General features: G+C 41.3%; 2 protein-coding genes and 1 long non-coding RNA gene across 7 annotated transcripts; 1 reads left to right on the forward strand and 2 right to left on the reverse strand.

The window, feature by feature from the left end:
- BRK1 (BRICK1 subunit of SCAR/WAVE actin nucleating complex) lies at positions 1 to 9,685 on the reverse strand. Its single transcript, XM_077116588.1, has 3 exons — positions 9,524 to 9,685; positions 894 to 976; positions 1 to 611 (listed from the first exon to the last, which is right to left on the reverse strand). The coding sequence occupies exons 1-3, from the start codon at positions 9,639 to 9,641 to the stop codon at positions 585 to 587; spliced, it is 228 nt and encodes a 75-aa protein (XP_076972703.1). The 5' UTR covers positions 9,642 to 9,685; the 3' UTR covers positions 1 to 584.
- A 90-nt stretch (positions 9,686 to 9,775) lies between these two features.
- FANCD2OS (FANCD2 opposite strand) lies at positions 9,776 to 15,643 on the forward strand. 5 transcript variants are annotated; one of them, XM_077116583.1, is made up of 3 exons: positions 9,777 to 9,974; positions 12,303 to 12,489; positions 14,806 to 15,643. In XM_077116583.1, the coding sequence occupies exon 3, from the start codon at positions 14,814 to 14,816 to the stop codon at positions 15,348 to 15,350; it is 537 nt and encodes a 178-aa protein (XP_076972698.1). In that variant the 5' UTR covers positions 9,777 to 9,974; positions 12,303 to 12,489; positions 14,806 to 14,813; the 3' UTR covers positions 15,351 to 15,643. The 5 variants fall into 5 exon arrangements, with proteins under 5 accessions (XP_076972701.1, XP_076972698.1, XP_076972700.1 ...); XM_077116585.1 differs by having other exon boundaries at positions 9,777 to 9,956; XM_077116582.1 differs by lacking the exons at positions 9,777 to 9,974; positions 12,303 to 12,489 and adding exons at positions 13,201 to 13,281; positions 13,466 to 13,513.
- On the reverse strand, positions 10,690 to 13,089 carry LOC143647016 (uncharacterized). The gene is made up of 2 exons (XR_013157783.1): positions 12,292 to 13,089; positions 10,690 to 11,455 (listed from the first exon to the last, which is right to left on the reverse strand). It is a non-coding gene; the product is annotated as an uncharacterized LOC143647016 (long non-coding RNA).
- Positions 15,644 to 15,742: the final 99 nt, after the last annotated feature.

Below are 15,742 nucleotides of genomic sequence, written 5' to 3' on the forward strand. Positions count from 1 at the left end.
TGAAGTTGAGGAGTTTATTAGGGAAATATGAGTGGCAAAGACACCCCAGGTGACAGAAAGAAAACTCTGAAAATGTCCCTTCAAGCCTAGTGGGGGCCTGGCCTTGACCTCCCCAAAAGGACAAGAAACTGACAGGTTACCAGCAACATTCTCTGGTAGCCACTTTGCGAAGGCATGAGTATCTCAGCCAGGATTGTGCCCCACTCCCCACCAAAAGTGGAGAGGAGATAAAGACTGCTTATAGGAACAATGCACAGGAATGGAGAGCTGTAAGGAAAGTCTGAGAAAGAGAGAGGTGGGGAGGATCTTAACAGAAGTCCCATGCTTTTGGCTCTGAGTGTCTAATATACATCAACAAATAGTTCTGTAAAATGTCTAATGTTTCCCACGGACTTCTTCCCACATGCCGTATCACTCCCCAGACGTACATGGCAAAGCCCAAAGAGCAAATTTTTGAAAAAAGAAAAACAAGAATAAGCCCTGTTGCTCTGTAAGGAGAGAAGAAGTTGCTGAGGCTGCTGTGGCCTTTCCCATGTGGGCCTGTGTTCTGTAAAGCAACTTCCCAGCAGCAGCATGGCATAGCTCTAGGTGAGGGTCTCACCTTTTGTCACCTGTCAAAGGAAAATGAACATTTAGATAAATCAAAAGGATGAGAACGGCCTAAAAGAAATCTCATTTTAAATGGCAGGCAGTGGGGAATGGTGGAAAAGAACAGGGCGCTGGAGTCACAGACACCTAGTTCAAATCCAGGCGAGGTACTAAACTTCTTTAAGCCTGTTTTCACATGTACCATCTACTTTCACGGTTGTTTCAGCAGTAAGTAGAAATGTGCATTCTCCCTTGGACAGCCCTTGCCTAGCCTCATGAAGAAACACCTTGCTGATCATACTCACCCGGGCTTCAATGTATTCTATTCTCCGTTCAAGGGCAGTCAATTTCTCGTTTAGTGTTGCAAGTCTTGAACGACAAGACATATCTGGTAAAAGGAGACTGATGTTCAGGATTAGTGTCACTCTAAAAGCCAGACAGTCAGACACACAGACACACACCCTAAAACAAAGAAGGAACTGACATACCATGCACAGTACAGGTGGGGGGAGGGGGAAAATACAGAAGAGGAGGTCAGAAGTATCTTAGAAATATAGTTGCTTAGAATGGGTCCGCTGAACTTCCTACCAAGTGTGTAGGCAGGATAGTACGCTCCCTCCCCCCACCAAAAATGCCCATGCCCTAATCCCCTGGAATCTGTGAATATGCACCTTACATGGCAAAAGGGGCACTGCAAATGTGACTAAGGTTAAGGACCTTGAGATGGGGACCACCTGGGTGTTCCAATCTAATCACATGAGTCGTTAAAAGTGGAAGACAAAGGCAGTGGAAGGGACTCATAAAGGTGAAATCGAAGAGGAGATTTGAGCATGACAGGAATTCAACCTTCCACCACTAGCTTTGAAGATGGAGGATCAGGACTCTGAGCCAAGGAATGCAGTGATCTTTAATATCTGGGAATGGTCCTCAGCTGACAGCTATTTGGGATCTCAGTTCTACAACTGCAATAAACTGAAATTAGCCAACAACCCAATCAGCAAGGAAACAGATTCTCCCCTAGAGCTTGCAGAAAGGAATGCATTCCTGCCAACACCTTCATTTTGGTCCCGTGAACCAGCATCAGATTTCTGACCTACAGAACTTAAAATAATAAATTTATGTTGTTCAGGCTACTAAATTTATGGTAACATGTTATGACAGCTATAGAAAACCAACATACCAGGCCGTGTGGATGGCCATTTACAAATAGGCAAACCAAGAGTTTCAAGAGAGGGGAAATGACCAGGAGAAAAAAATATTATCTCAATAGGTAGGAAGGAATAGAAGCTAAGACAGAGGCAGAAAATACAGAGGTTAGGGGAAGTGTCAATGTGACTAAGCTCTGGGAAACCATGTCATCACTGTTCCTCTAGGAGGATACTGAATGTTTCATCAACATCAGTATAGGCTTTTTAGAACTAGAGAAAACTTGGGAGAATGTCAAGTACCCTGTGGAACCCACATTTCAACTGTGAAAAACAGCCCAAATTTCTTTTCTTTCTGTAGTTTCTCCTATCTTATTGTAATTTTTCCTATCTTCTTTTACCAACTTAGCCAAAACAAAACCTAAATTTCCTCTAAAAGATACCTGACTACTCCAACTACACTTAGCATACATGAGGAAAACATACCTAGGCTTGCTGATTGCTACTACCTCCTCCAACACTGTTCTTCATTCATATCTCAATAACCTTCCCTTTTTAAGTCTTAAATATCTGCTTTCCAAGACTCTCTCACTCAATGATTTGAACACTTTGCTAATAATCTTTCTTTTCATCTCTTACCTGGCTGTTATGCAAAAGCTTTGTCATCCATTTTGACAAATCTTACTACATTCTGATCTCACCTCAATTTTCATTTCATTTTCTGTAAACCTTACTCATCTCACCTGTCTAAACATTCATCCTTCAAGACACAGTTCAAACTGCATCTTTTCCAGATGGATAAGACCCTCCCTCTTCTGCATTTACCTCAACACTTATGGATGAATTTCTAATCTGTAAGTTATTTATGTCCATGGCCTTTTGGTTATCACCTCTCCCTGTGGATAAAAATTTAACAAACAAGACTGTTCATTACAATTACTTATGGTAATGAAAAACTGAGAACAATACATTTCCTTCATTAGGGGAATGGTTTGATAAAATATGGTATATCTATGAGGGGCTATTAAAACATGCCACTGAAAATTCAAAGTTATCTTTGAAGAACATTTAATGGAAAATGTTCATGCTACAAAGTCAAGTGATATTTATCTACTTATAATTTATAATTTATTTACATTTGTGTCTTCACTAGAATGAGTTCATCAAAGGCAGATATTGTCTCTTATTAAATCTTTATAACCTTAGCATCTTGCCTGGCATACAGTAGGTATCTCTTACAAAAATGATGGATTCTAGTCTATTAGTGGAACAAAAAAATTGTCTCTAGTGTGATTCTATTCATTTTCAAGTGAGAAAACTGAACCTAGATAAGCTGAGGGGCTATCTTGGGCCAATGATAAGACAAATAAGGAGCAGAGCTGAGTTCAAAACCCAGTTCCCTCATTGTCCAGTATGGTACACTTTCCAATCACATGGTCCCACAGCACCCTGCAACCATCCTTCTGAGCCTCTGGGGTCATATTTTATTCCTCACATCTTTCAAAATTTGTTTACAGCCCAATTTTTTCACTTTCTAGTTCATTTTTTCTTTTCATTTCCATGTGTGCTGGTTTGAAAGGAAGTATGCCCTCTAAGAAAAGCCATGTTTTAATATAAATCTCATTTCTTAAAGGTAAATGATCCCTATTCAATACTGTATATTTGAAACTGTAATGAGATCATCTCCCTGGTTGATGTGATTTAGTTAAGAATGGTTGTTAAACTGGATTAGGGGATGACATGTCTCCACCCATTTGAGTGGGTCTTGATTAGTTTCTGAAGTCCTATAAAAGAGGAAACATTTTGGAGAATGAGAGACTCAGAGAGAGCAGAGAATGCTGCAGCACCACGAAGCAGAGAGTCCACCAGCCAGCTACCTTTGGAGATGAAGAAGGAAAACGCCTCCCAGGGAGCTTCATGAAACAGGAAGCCAGGAGACAAAGCTAGAAGATGACACCATATTCACCATGTGCCCTTCCAGCTGAGAGAGAAGCCCTGACTGTGTTCACCATGTGCCTTTCCAGATGCGAGAGGAACCCTGAACTTCATCGGCCTTCTTGAACCAAGGTATCTTTTCCCTGGATGCCTTTGATTGGACATTTCTATAGACTTGTTTTAATTGGGACATTTTCTCAGTCTTAGAACTGTAAACCAGCAACTCATTAAATTCTCCCTTTTAAAAGCCATTCCGTTTCTGGTATATTGCCTTCCAGCAGCTAGCAAACTAGAACACCATGTTATTGACTCTTTCTCCCTCTTCCATCTTAATTGCTACTCTTCATTATTCTTTTTAAAATAGCTTTATTGATATATAATTTATATACCATAAAAGTCAAATTCCTAGTATATTTACAGAGTTGTATAACCAACAACATAATCTAATTTTAGAACATTTGCATTAACCCCCTAAAAAGCCTTGTACCCATTAGCAGTTATTCCCCAGTTACACTTCCCTAACCCCTAGCAAACACTAATCTATTTTGTCTCTATAGACTTGCCTATTCTGGACATTCTTCATTATATTATATTGTTTTTTCACATGGGCAGATACCAGGAATTGAACCCAGGTCTCCAGTATGGCAGGTGAGAACTCTGCCACTGAATTACCGTCCTACCACCCTCATTATACTCTTTTTAATTTTATTTTCTTACCTGCTAGTGCTGCTTCCTCCAATTCCCAGGTCTAGCTTAACTATATGCACCTCAGCACTAGCCCCCTTTCCTGGGTACATGGCCACTTTCTGCCAGTACTGCCCAATAGGAGCAAATCTCTTTTCAGTTTTTAGAAGCTCAAAGGCACATCTCTTGGGTATTCAGTAAGAGCCTGTTATCACTGACGACCTGTCATCTCCCATAAAAAGAGACTTGCCGGCGGGCCGCGGTGGCTCAGCGGGCAAAGTGCTTGCCTGCTATGCCGGAGGACCTCGGTTCGATTCCCGGCCCCAGCCCATGTAACAAAAAACGGAAAAACAAAATACAATAAAACAAGAAAATGTTTAAAGATGTTTCCCTTTCTTCCTTCCTTCCTTCCTTCTATCCTTCCTTCCTTCTCTCTGTCTTTCCTTTAAAAAAAAAAAAAAAAAAAAAAAAAGAGACTTGCCAAAATTCTATGCGTGTGTGTGTGCATGGGGGAGGAGAGTTCCTTCTTGGGTAGCTATTCTGCTATAGCTCTGTCAGTCTGGTAATGAATCAGAATCCAAGAACAATACTATGCTACTGGCCTACATGGTTAAGCATTGTTGAGAAATATAAAATGTTCAACTCAAGAAACCTGGGTTATATTTCAAATCCTGATAAGTATATGCTGGTTCAAATAAAACATAGGGAAAGCATTCAGCAACTGGGAAAATCCAAAATCAGAGTACATTTATAGGTACACTATCACCAGACTTAAACTAAAATGCCAATTCTTGTCAGGGTTCTTGATGGTGTATATACCTCACCACTGCTGGCAAATGCGAAGTGCCAGATGGCTTCTTCTCTGAAGTCATACTGCACAGAACCCTCAGACTACAAAAATCAACCCTTTCTCTTGAATTGTTTTGTAGGTTTTGTTTCTCCAACAATTTCTTAGGAGTAGGTACTATGTCCATTCATATTTATTTTTCACATCATCTGACACACTGCTGGAGTCACAATAGGCATGCTATATTTGTTGGCTAAAGCATGGAAACTGATTTTTAAATAGCCATATTCTCTATTTTTTCCTTATATTTCTCTATACATTCTGAATTTTATGCAGTGAGCATATATTCACTTTAGAATCAGAAAAAAGAATATAAAATAAATTATAATCTGAGATAATCTATTTTTAGAAACTTCACCAATTCCAAGGCATAGAACAGGCCTATTGTTAGGGTGTTGTCACTGCATTCTAATCTGTTGTGTCCTCAGGTTCAAGTGGTCCTCCAATTCTGAAAGAGAAAACCACAAAGAGATGGTGACTCTACTCTCACCAACTGGAACCACAGCATAAAAGCTGTACAGAAAGTCATTTTATTAGCTATCTTGGAAAAAAGGTTCCCTTTCCAGAGCACATGGCCTGTGCAGATCCTCTGGTCAGGGTAGGCACTGCAGGATGGCTGTGATTTTCAAAAAGCTCCAGCTGCCCCTCAAAAAAGTAAAAAACTCCTATTGAATCTTTGCACCACCAAATCATATTATCATAAACCCCACAGATTTATTTATCAGAACTGAGGAGTCATGCTAAGAGCTTTGAGTGGGAAGATACATCCCACACACCCTCATCCCAAATCATCCAGTGCCAAGAAATGTATTCAACTCTATCTCTATGATTCATTCAGTTTCTCACCGTTGGTCTTTATCTAAACTCTTATCTCATCATACTGTCAATCTTCAGGAACTTGCCTCACTCACACCTAACAACTAAGTAAAATAGCTTTAACTTTTAATATTGCTTGATATTTGTTCTTTTTTGTCATTATTATTATTTTTTGCTTTAAAAAGACTAAATTCACCTTCTAAAATCTTCAAAAACTACCTAGCAATTACTCAAATATTAGACCATTACCATCACTTTATGGGAGGCCTAAGTTAAGGGAAGCCATTTTTTTCTAGCTCCTACAGATAGGAATTCTGTGTATCTGTTGACTCAGTCTAGGACTTGTTAGAAATCTCCAATGAAATGAAAACACTTCTCCATCTGATCACAAAATGTCAATCACTCATCTAAAAATCTCGGAGCCGATTTTTCTTCCTTATAAAACAAGGGACATCTATCCTGTACAATTTTCAGTTAGATCTCAAAATCACAAACTATAGATTTAGTGGTGTGATCTGACAGGAAGATGGATGCCAAAGATAAACGTATATGAACTAGAACTTTACTAATATAATTCTGAACTCAGAAATGAAGTTATTACATTATTTAGGATCTAAATTTGGGGACTGAAATCCTAGATCACTTTCAAATTTGGAAAAACAGTCTAGCTTATTTTAGATGGCTTACTAATTGAAATGATATATCTTGTTTGGATATTCTGTATGTATCAGAAATCAACTCCTCCCAGATAAAAAAGTCTTTAAGTTCTGCCTTTTAAAACAAAGTTAAATATATCAGTGATTTTTCCATGTACTTCCACTGCCTCTCTAGATTAAAGAAGAGTCTCAAAGCTATGATCCTGTCATCGTTTCATTCTTTCCCTAGCACGGATATTTTGGCTTCTCTTATCTAGCCCTTCCTCTAAGGGAATGCTATGAATAAAGAATGTGGTGAAGAACCCCCAACAATATTTCATCTCTCTAGGAAAGCAGGAGAAACTAGTGATGAGAACCAACATTCAAACTGTCGCCACAGAATGCAAACAGACCAGTATTTCTGAAATGTGTCCAGTTTATTAAAACCAATTACCTTAATCTCTTTGAACTTGGGTTTCCTGACTCCAAATCCACTCACTTTCTCCATTAAACCATACAACCTTATTATATTCCTCAAAACATTTCAGGATACATGAGGGCTATGCTTTTTTGACCACCATTTCCTACTCTCTATAACAACCTGTATGTGTGTACATCTAGCCCTGACATATACATCTATACTATACTACTGTCTTCTTTCATAAGGATAATCAATACCTTCATTCCCATTCCCTAATGAGTGAGGAAATCCACCATACTAAGACAAGCCTCTTCCTGGCAACGTGGGACAGAAATCCTAGAATGAGTTGACACTCAGCATCAGGGGACTGAGAAAACCTTCTCGACCAAAAGCGGGAAGAGTGAAATGAGACAAAATAAAGTGTCAATGGCTGAGAGATTCCAAACAGAGTCGAGAGGTTATCCTGGAGGTTATTCTCACACATTAAATAGATATCACCTTGTTATTCAAGATGTAATGGAGAGGCTGGAGGGAACTGCCTGAAAATGTAGAGCTGTGTTCCAGTAGCCATGTTTCTTGAAGATGACTGTATAATGATACAGCTTTCACAATGTGACTGTGTGATTGTGAAAACCTTGTGTTTGATGCTCCTTTTATCTACCTTATCAACAGACGAATAGAACATATGGAATAAAGATGAATAAGAGGGGGAACAAATGTTAAATTTAGATTGAAATGCTGGTGATCGGTGAGGGGAGGGGTGGGGGGTATGGTATGTATGAATTTTTTTCTGTTTTCTTTTTATTTCTTTTTCTGAATAGATGCAAATGTTCTAAGAAATGATCATGATGATTATGCAACTATGTGATGATATTGTGAATTACTGATTATATATGTAGAACAATGATCAAAAGTTAAGAATGTTTGCGTTTGTTTGGTGTTTAAAAAAAAATTCCGAAAAATAAAAAGATTTTAGTCCTGCAGATGAGTAAAAAATATGGATTAAAAATAAATATATAATAGGGGGAACAAACATTAAAATAAATTGGGTAGAAGGAAATACTAGTGGTCAATGAGAGGAAGGGATATGTATGTATGAATTTTTTCTTTTTATTTCTTTTTCTGGAGTGATGTAAATGTTCTGAGAAATGATCATGGTGATGAATATACAACTATGTGACGATATTGTGAGCCACTGATTGCACACCAAGTATGGAATGTTCATACATTAAGAATATTCGTGTTGTATATTGATTGGTTTTATTAATAAAAAATTTTTTTAAAAGATTATAGTCCTGTACATCTTGCACCTAATCATTTTAACAAAAAAACACAGAGCTCTGCTTTGTTTGAAGTTGTCATCACTTCATCTCGAAAATTAGAAATTACTTGGCAGGAAATTATTCTATGTCCCCCATAGTGTGCTCCCCCCACGCCCCCCCAGTGCCTGAGAGAATGCCTGGTACTGAGACTTAATTCCTCTTTTTGATGCTTTCTGACAACACTCTTGCTCTGTCACATTTATACTCTTTAGGACTCATCGGCCATCTAGCTAGAAAATAATTCATTAAAAAAAATTATACATCACTTTTCCATATTTAATCTTAATTGTTTAATGTTGAATTAATGTAACCAAAGCATACTTGGAGAACATGGAGTAGAATTTTGTACAGGCTTGCTCTCAAGAAGGGTATGGAATAGTGCAGAAAATTTTTACGACTGTCACAAGCACGATATACTAAAGAAAGATTCTGGCAAAGTTATCTCTATGCTCAAGTCTCCCGCCCTGTGTTAGCTGTGTGGAACCGGCTAGAAGCATAAAAAACACCCGCTTACAGCTATATGCTATATACCAGCAATACAGAGATTTCCACGGTCTTATAATGCTCTGGACTCTACCTATCTCTCTAACCTCAATTCCTACCGCTTTCAGCAAGCCCACGGTAATCAGGAAGGAAGGAACCGCGAGAGCAGTGGCTGAAGGGACGACGGAAAAAAATGCGGAAACAGCACGTAGCACGCAAAGCTTCGTCTTGACTCGAACGACATGGCGACATGTCCGCTCAAAAATCAAAACAGTCTTTAAGCAAGGGAGTGACAGTCGTTAAGAGTGAAAAGCAGGAACCGGGATGAAAGCGGGGCGCAAAAGAGGCAGAAGAAAAGCCGCAGAGAACGGATAGGGCCGCTTGAGATCGGACTGAGAAAAGGAAGGCCTTGGTGGATAAGGACTTGGTGGATCCAGCGTGGCCCATGAGCCCAGCCTGGGACAGGAAAACCCCACCGAAACTGTCTAAAGGAGCCTAGGGATCAGGGAGGGAGAAGTGCGGCCCGAAGGAGGATGCGAAAAAGAGCCAGAGCCGAGAGCTCCCGGCGTGCCCTATCAAAGCTTCTCCTCAGCGTCCCCGCCAAACCGCTTCGGAGGTCTCCCTACTCCCCCGGATCGCCCACTTACCGAACGAATTGAGAAAGTCCGCGATTTTCTTGATGCTGCTGGTGATGACCTCAATGTACTCCCGGTTTGCCCAATCCTGGTGAATCTCGCGCTGCACCGGATCCTCCTGGCCCGCCATGGCGGCCGCTGAAGGGAGAATAACTGCGCAGGCGCACCGTCCCTACAGGCCGCCAGTGCGCCTGCGCTGCCAATCAAACCCGCTGCCTTGACTCCCACGGACTCCGCGAGCACTGTGGTGCGTCTGCGCAGTGTTAAGTCCTCGGCTGCGTTCTTGCTCTTCTCCCACGCTCGGGAGAACAGATGCGGCGACTCAGGCCGGGAGAGTGGAATACGCACGTGTCAAAGCTACCCTGTAACCCGCCGTTGTGGTCGTTAGAAGGCGCTTGGGCCAGTGTCACCAGCTCTTTCATCTGCTCCAAACTAAGGAGGCGCAGTATGTGTCAGCAGTGAGGTGGGCACAGCAGTTTAAACCACACTACATACAAGTCATTTAAAAAACGTTTCCAACAACGCAACGTGACATCCCTCCTTGTATATATCAAATTAACAAAACGTGTTTTTAAAGTTAAATAACTAGTGATGGCAAGGCTGAGGTGAAATTGGTAGGATCATAAATAGTTGATCACATTGTCCCTTGAGAAGGAAATTTGATAACTGCCGTTTGACCTAATATCCTTAAGAAAATCATTGAAAAGGAAAAAAAAAGAAACCACAAAATAACTTAAAGCTTAAAGGTGCTCTTTGAAGAATTATCAAAACAAAATAAATCTCCAGCAATAGGGAATAACTAAGCAAAGGTATAGCCACTTAAGGCAACACCATGCAGTCATTTAAAAAGTATGGTAATGTGAAAACATGATACATTAAAGGGAAAAACAAAATACAAAATTTTCTTTCATTGCTGCTTGAGGACAAGAAAGATATACCAAAATGTCAATATCTGATTTGTTAAAATAATGGAATTGCAAACTTTTTGTTTCAAGGAATATTTACAATCTGATTTGTGCTGTAAAAGCCTTTTATTAAAAAGTGGCTGAAGAGTCATTTCTTCTAGTAGTAGCTGAGAAGAAACCATTACTAACAGTCCTTTACTTGGGTGGAAGATTTTACAACCTATAAAGACACTTTTATATAGCATCCTCACAAACCCTTTGAGAAGTCAGGAAGAGGTTATGTTATCATCATTTATTTATATAATTATTTTCTGGAGGACACATTCATTTTCAAAGCTAAATCCAAGACAGGTTATAAGGCACACCCAGAGAAAATAGTATTGTTATTTCCCGAAGAGAGGTTCTATACCTTGAAATAATTTTTTTCAGGGTATTAGTAAGAAGGGCTATTCATGCAGAACAATAATAAAAATAAATAACAATAATAAGCAAAGGCCAAAATTTCAGGCACATGAAATATGAACATATTGTCTTCACATTTATTTCAAGTTGACTTGATTAAGTAGATACATCCAGGTATATCTAGCCACATTAAGCAGTGTAATTTTTCAGAGAATCTCTGATATACTTAGAGAGAAGGGTAACTTCAGGCCAAAACATTTTATTTCTTCGGGAAATAACAAGTTTAGTTCATGGGAAGATGGTTGAAATTTTGCTTCATGGCTTGTGTTTTCTGGAAAACGAAGAAATAAAGCATGAAACCTAAGAATCCTTTCCTCCTTCTCCTGGCTCTTCTCCTCTCACCTTCCTCTTTTTTTTTCCCCCTTCTACTCCCTCCTTGGTATTTTCCTCAATCTCTTTTGTCAATGTCTCTCCCTCTTCTTCTTTTGGAATTTGAAGAGGTTGCCCCCATCTTCATCGCCCTCGTTTTGTGTCTTATTTTCTTCACATTCTTCATCCTTCCTCTGATCCCTCTGTGGTGCTCTGCTGCTACATCACCACTGGGAAGGGAAGATGCTTCTTTGAGTGATTTCGCTGCCTTTATCATATAAATTGAGATTGATCTGAGAATTTTTGTGAGGGTAATAGTTTACGTTTCAAAATCTTTTAACCATTCAGGTATGTGTATCTTCATCCCTCATCTGATGTTTACAACAACCCAGACTCCATTATCTTTTCACTGTACCACACTGAAAATAGGCTCAAGTCTATCCGAGCTCTTCCACATATTCACACAAATCATTTCTAAAGTAATTGATATTGACAACTAAGGAGCCCTAGGCACCCATGAAGGCCCCCTTCCAATCAAGACCCCGCTTTTCCAACTGATGCTGTTGAAGTAGTATATGGCTCACATGCCTCAGAAATCAGACAGACCTTTTCCTTTAAAAGGAAGGCCATTTCGGTTTCAAATCTCAAATCTAGAGATGAGTCTTTTTACCCCCCTGAGCTTTCGCTCCTTCAAGTGTATTACTAAAATAACAACCTCAGTGGGTTGGGACTGTTGGAAGGATTATGCAAGCAAGGCTAAAGTAAAAACTAAGAACAGAGCCTAACGAAGCAAAGGACTCAAGATAAGTTAACATTTTCTTCTTATGCAGAAAGTAGCAATAAAATACACCTATAGCTGTCCAGCAATTTCTAACCATACAGTGTTGTTTTGGAGACTTTCATTAAAAAAAAAGGCAATAAAAACAACTGTTTTGCCTGCTTTTTAAATATCAGGTATCTCTCTTATTCAAGGGGAAAATTAAAAAAAAAATTACTGGGGGAAAAAGTTTTGTAATTAAAAAATCTTTTGCATCTCTTCCAAATCTCATCATTCTCCTTCCCTCTTTCCATTTTTTGTCTTCCCTCTAACCTCTTTCCACTTACCTCTCCTGCAGGGCATGCAAACATGCACAGTGAGCATCTGACAATGCTTCACAAGCTCCTTAAACCTATCTGCTTCCTGGCCAGGATCTATCCTTCAGCTTCACTTAAAGAACCAGAGAAGGAGACAGCCCTTATTTTTGCTGCCTTCTACAGCTTGCAGAGTACAAGGCAATTTCTGGGTGTATAATGGAAGAGCAGGTAGGTAGTTAATTTCTCTCACAAATACTTCATACTGCCAGGCACTGGGACTCTGAAGGTGAACTGGTTAGATGTCCCTTCTTTCTTTGGTGACCCAGGATAATTGTTTGAGATGATGTTTTACAAAGTTGTCAAATCACTCTTTTACTGTGGTGAAAGTGTCATCTTTTACCATTGTAAGGATGGGACAGGATCATACTTTTCGAGATGTAATAGAAGGTAGTGAAAGGTTTTTGGTCAGAAAGTGAAGGAAAGACGTGTTATCATCTATCTTCTTGCTTTTGATGGCCTGGCGTTTATGAAGTTCTGTCTCCTTGTACTGGGATCTTTCCAATACAGCAACATACAGCTTCAGAGCCTAGATAAACTACCTGAACATCCACCGAACAGGGTGTAATGTAAATCCGGGGCTTTAATTCTGGTTCCTGACCTCTCAAGCGTGCCAGTCTTCTGTTCCATGTGTTGGAATGGATGCTGAGATTGAGACTTGATCAAAGGCGCACAGGCAGGGAGGGGTGGTGGGGAGAATGGGGAATCGAACCCGCGCTCCTCAAGGCTCAGTCCCCGGCCAAGGGTTCCCAGGAGATGGGAGTGGGGAGATCAGCCCCTAAGGCCGTCAGCTGGCGCGCCTCGAGCCCTAACCTCCCCCCCCCCCCCCCCCCCCCCCCGACCCCCACGCCGCGGCTCAAGATCCCGGGTCACAAAGGCGGTTGCCAGGCACCCGGTGGAGAAAAGATGCGGCCCGGGACCGGCGACCGCCACTCTGGAGCGTGGGCCCACGGAGTTCAGGAGGTGAGCCCCCGGCCCTGATGGTGGCACCGGGCTCGGGCTCCCACCACCACCTCCGTCTTGGCCAGAGCCGTGTGGCCCCCGCCCCCCGGTAGGGATCCCCGGGAAACAAGCCCCTTCTCCGGGCTGGGAGGGGGTGCCGCCTCCACTCCCGGCAGCTCCGACCTCTCCAGATCTCCGTTCACAGTTCACGAGGACCTCAGCTGCACTTTGGCGCTGTCCTTCCCTTTCCCAGGTGGGGAAATCAAGGGATGGAATTCCTTGAACGGGAGGAGTGGTAGGAAGGGGAAGCCTGTTTGGCCAGAAAGAGGCATCTCTTCTCTGGGAGACATTAGAGCAACTTGAAAAGACTTCCTAGGTTCACCACCTCCCACCCCCCGAAGTAGATGATGGGACTTCCGAATGGTGGGGGTGGGGATGAACTGGTAGAAAGGCCCTGGAGTCAGGAGCCCTTCATTCCGCCTTGGTTCTGCCGAATATCTGTGCTGGACCTTTGATAAAACCTTGCACCTATTTCTCTATTTTGTCAGAGGAGATGAGTTGGGAAAAGGATCCTGGAATTAAATGTGTTTTTTAGTCATATGCCGGGAGGAGTTAAGAAACCACCCATAATGGTGTCTACAGAGTAGCCCTAATCTTGGATATATGCTCTTATGCATGATATCATATGCATGAGATCAAGCATCATTTCATAGCTTTTTTTTGGAATAGACAACTGTCCCTTGGATGGCAGGCTCTTCTCATCCTAGGGCAGCCCAGATACTTGAACAGTTAGCATGTGCAAAGTGTCTGCATAGAGGATTAGAAACACACTAGTTGAAGAAAATCAACAAACCTCCTTTACACTAACCATTGTCAGTGGAGGGCTTCTAGTGTGAAATGTCATGAAGAGTTCTTTTTAAAACATCATCTCTAAGGTCTCACAAACTATGGTGGAAATGCCAACTTTTCACAGAATTTCTGGGCCAATTACTGGAGAGGTTGGGATCAAACCTGTCACTGTTACCTTTTGTGGGAGAAGAAAGGAGTCAGGGCAATATACTTGGCTAGAAAGAAAAGGTATCTGCTGTGTCCCTTAACATAATAGGTAGGTGCTGAAAATGTGTTAGCTCCTACTGAATTCAGAAAAACGTTTTTATACTAGCAATTTTGAAGTGTAATGATGGAAAAATTCCAATTCTATTTGGATAAATTCTGCATTAGCAATATGCTCCAAGCCCTTGGAAGATTATCTTCAAAGGAAACAGAAAACTGAGGTCTTAAAAGATATGGTGGGTCTCCCCATAAATGAGGAAAAAACACACCTAGAAAATAGAAAAAATAATTTTAAAGACTGGCCTTTGGAAACATTTTTTCCCTCCCTTACTGCCCTTTATAGAATCACTAACACACTAACATCTATTGAAATAGTTCATGGGAACTACAGAGTATAAGTTTAAATCACTAATGAAACAGATGTGAATGTGAATGGCCATGTCCTCACCAAGCATGTCAGGGAAATCCCATGCTCTGATTCCTCTTCTTTAGGACTGTCAATGGCGGGATACCAGCTCTGGTCACCATGGACCCCACTGGACGAGAGTTTCCAATGGCTGCGGCACACAACACCCACACCCTCTTCCAAGCACCCTTTTAGGGCCTCTCCCTGCTTCCCACATACTCCTTCTGACCTTGAAGTGCAGCTGTGCTTTCAAGAGGTCACTCTAGTCCTAGACAGCCCATTCCTGGAAACTGGGGTGAGTCCCAAATTACCCTGCCACACGTCAGAGCTCCGGGCTATGAACAACAAGAAAGGGCTGTTAAGGAAGCCCCAGCCTGTCCGTCTCAATGGGGTGGATTCTGTGTTTGGGAGGGTTATCACAGCCCAGCCACCAAAGTGGACTGGGACCTTCAGAGTGTCAGACAAGTCAGCCTTTTGCAAAATCATCAGCCGGGAACACCAGTGGCCCACTGGACTTAAGGAGCCTCAAATTCAGATGACAGTGACCATGTGCAAACAAATGCTGCGTTCTATCCTCTTGTTATATGCAACATACAAGAAGTGCACCTTTGCCTTGCAGCACTCCAAGTAAATGGTCTCCGTCTGATTCCTAATTCCTCATGCCATGTCCTTTGGTATATAACTGAAGCTTACAGAAAAATGTTCATGTGACCGAAACTGTGACATCACCCCAACCATCTTGCTTTTCTGTCAAGCCATGACAATTCAGAAGCCCCTTTCCTACCTTCCCCTCCAAAACAGGGCCAGTGACACAGAGCAAGAAAGAACATCTCCATTGTAAAGTTGAACAACTATTTAAAAGAGTCAAACTAGTGTTGACATGTACATGTGATAAAGAACCATTAAACAAACTATATAAAACAATGAGCCTAGTGGGACTTTACTTAAATGCCTAAGACTATAACCGTTCTGGGGGGAGAGGTATGAGAGAAGGGGATATATGGATTTCTAGGAACCAGAGGA

The sequence above is a fragment of the Tamandua tetradactyla genome, chromosome 9 (assembly GCF_023851605.1).
Source record: "Tamandua tetradactyla isolate mTamTet1 chromosome 9, mTamTet1.pri, whole genome shotgun sequence".
In the NCBI taxonomy this organism is placed as follows: Eukaryota; Metazoa; Chordata; class Mammalia; order Pilosa; family Myrmecophagidae; genus Tamandua; species Tamandua tetradactyla.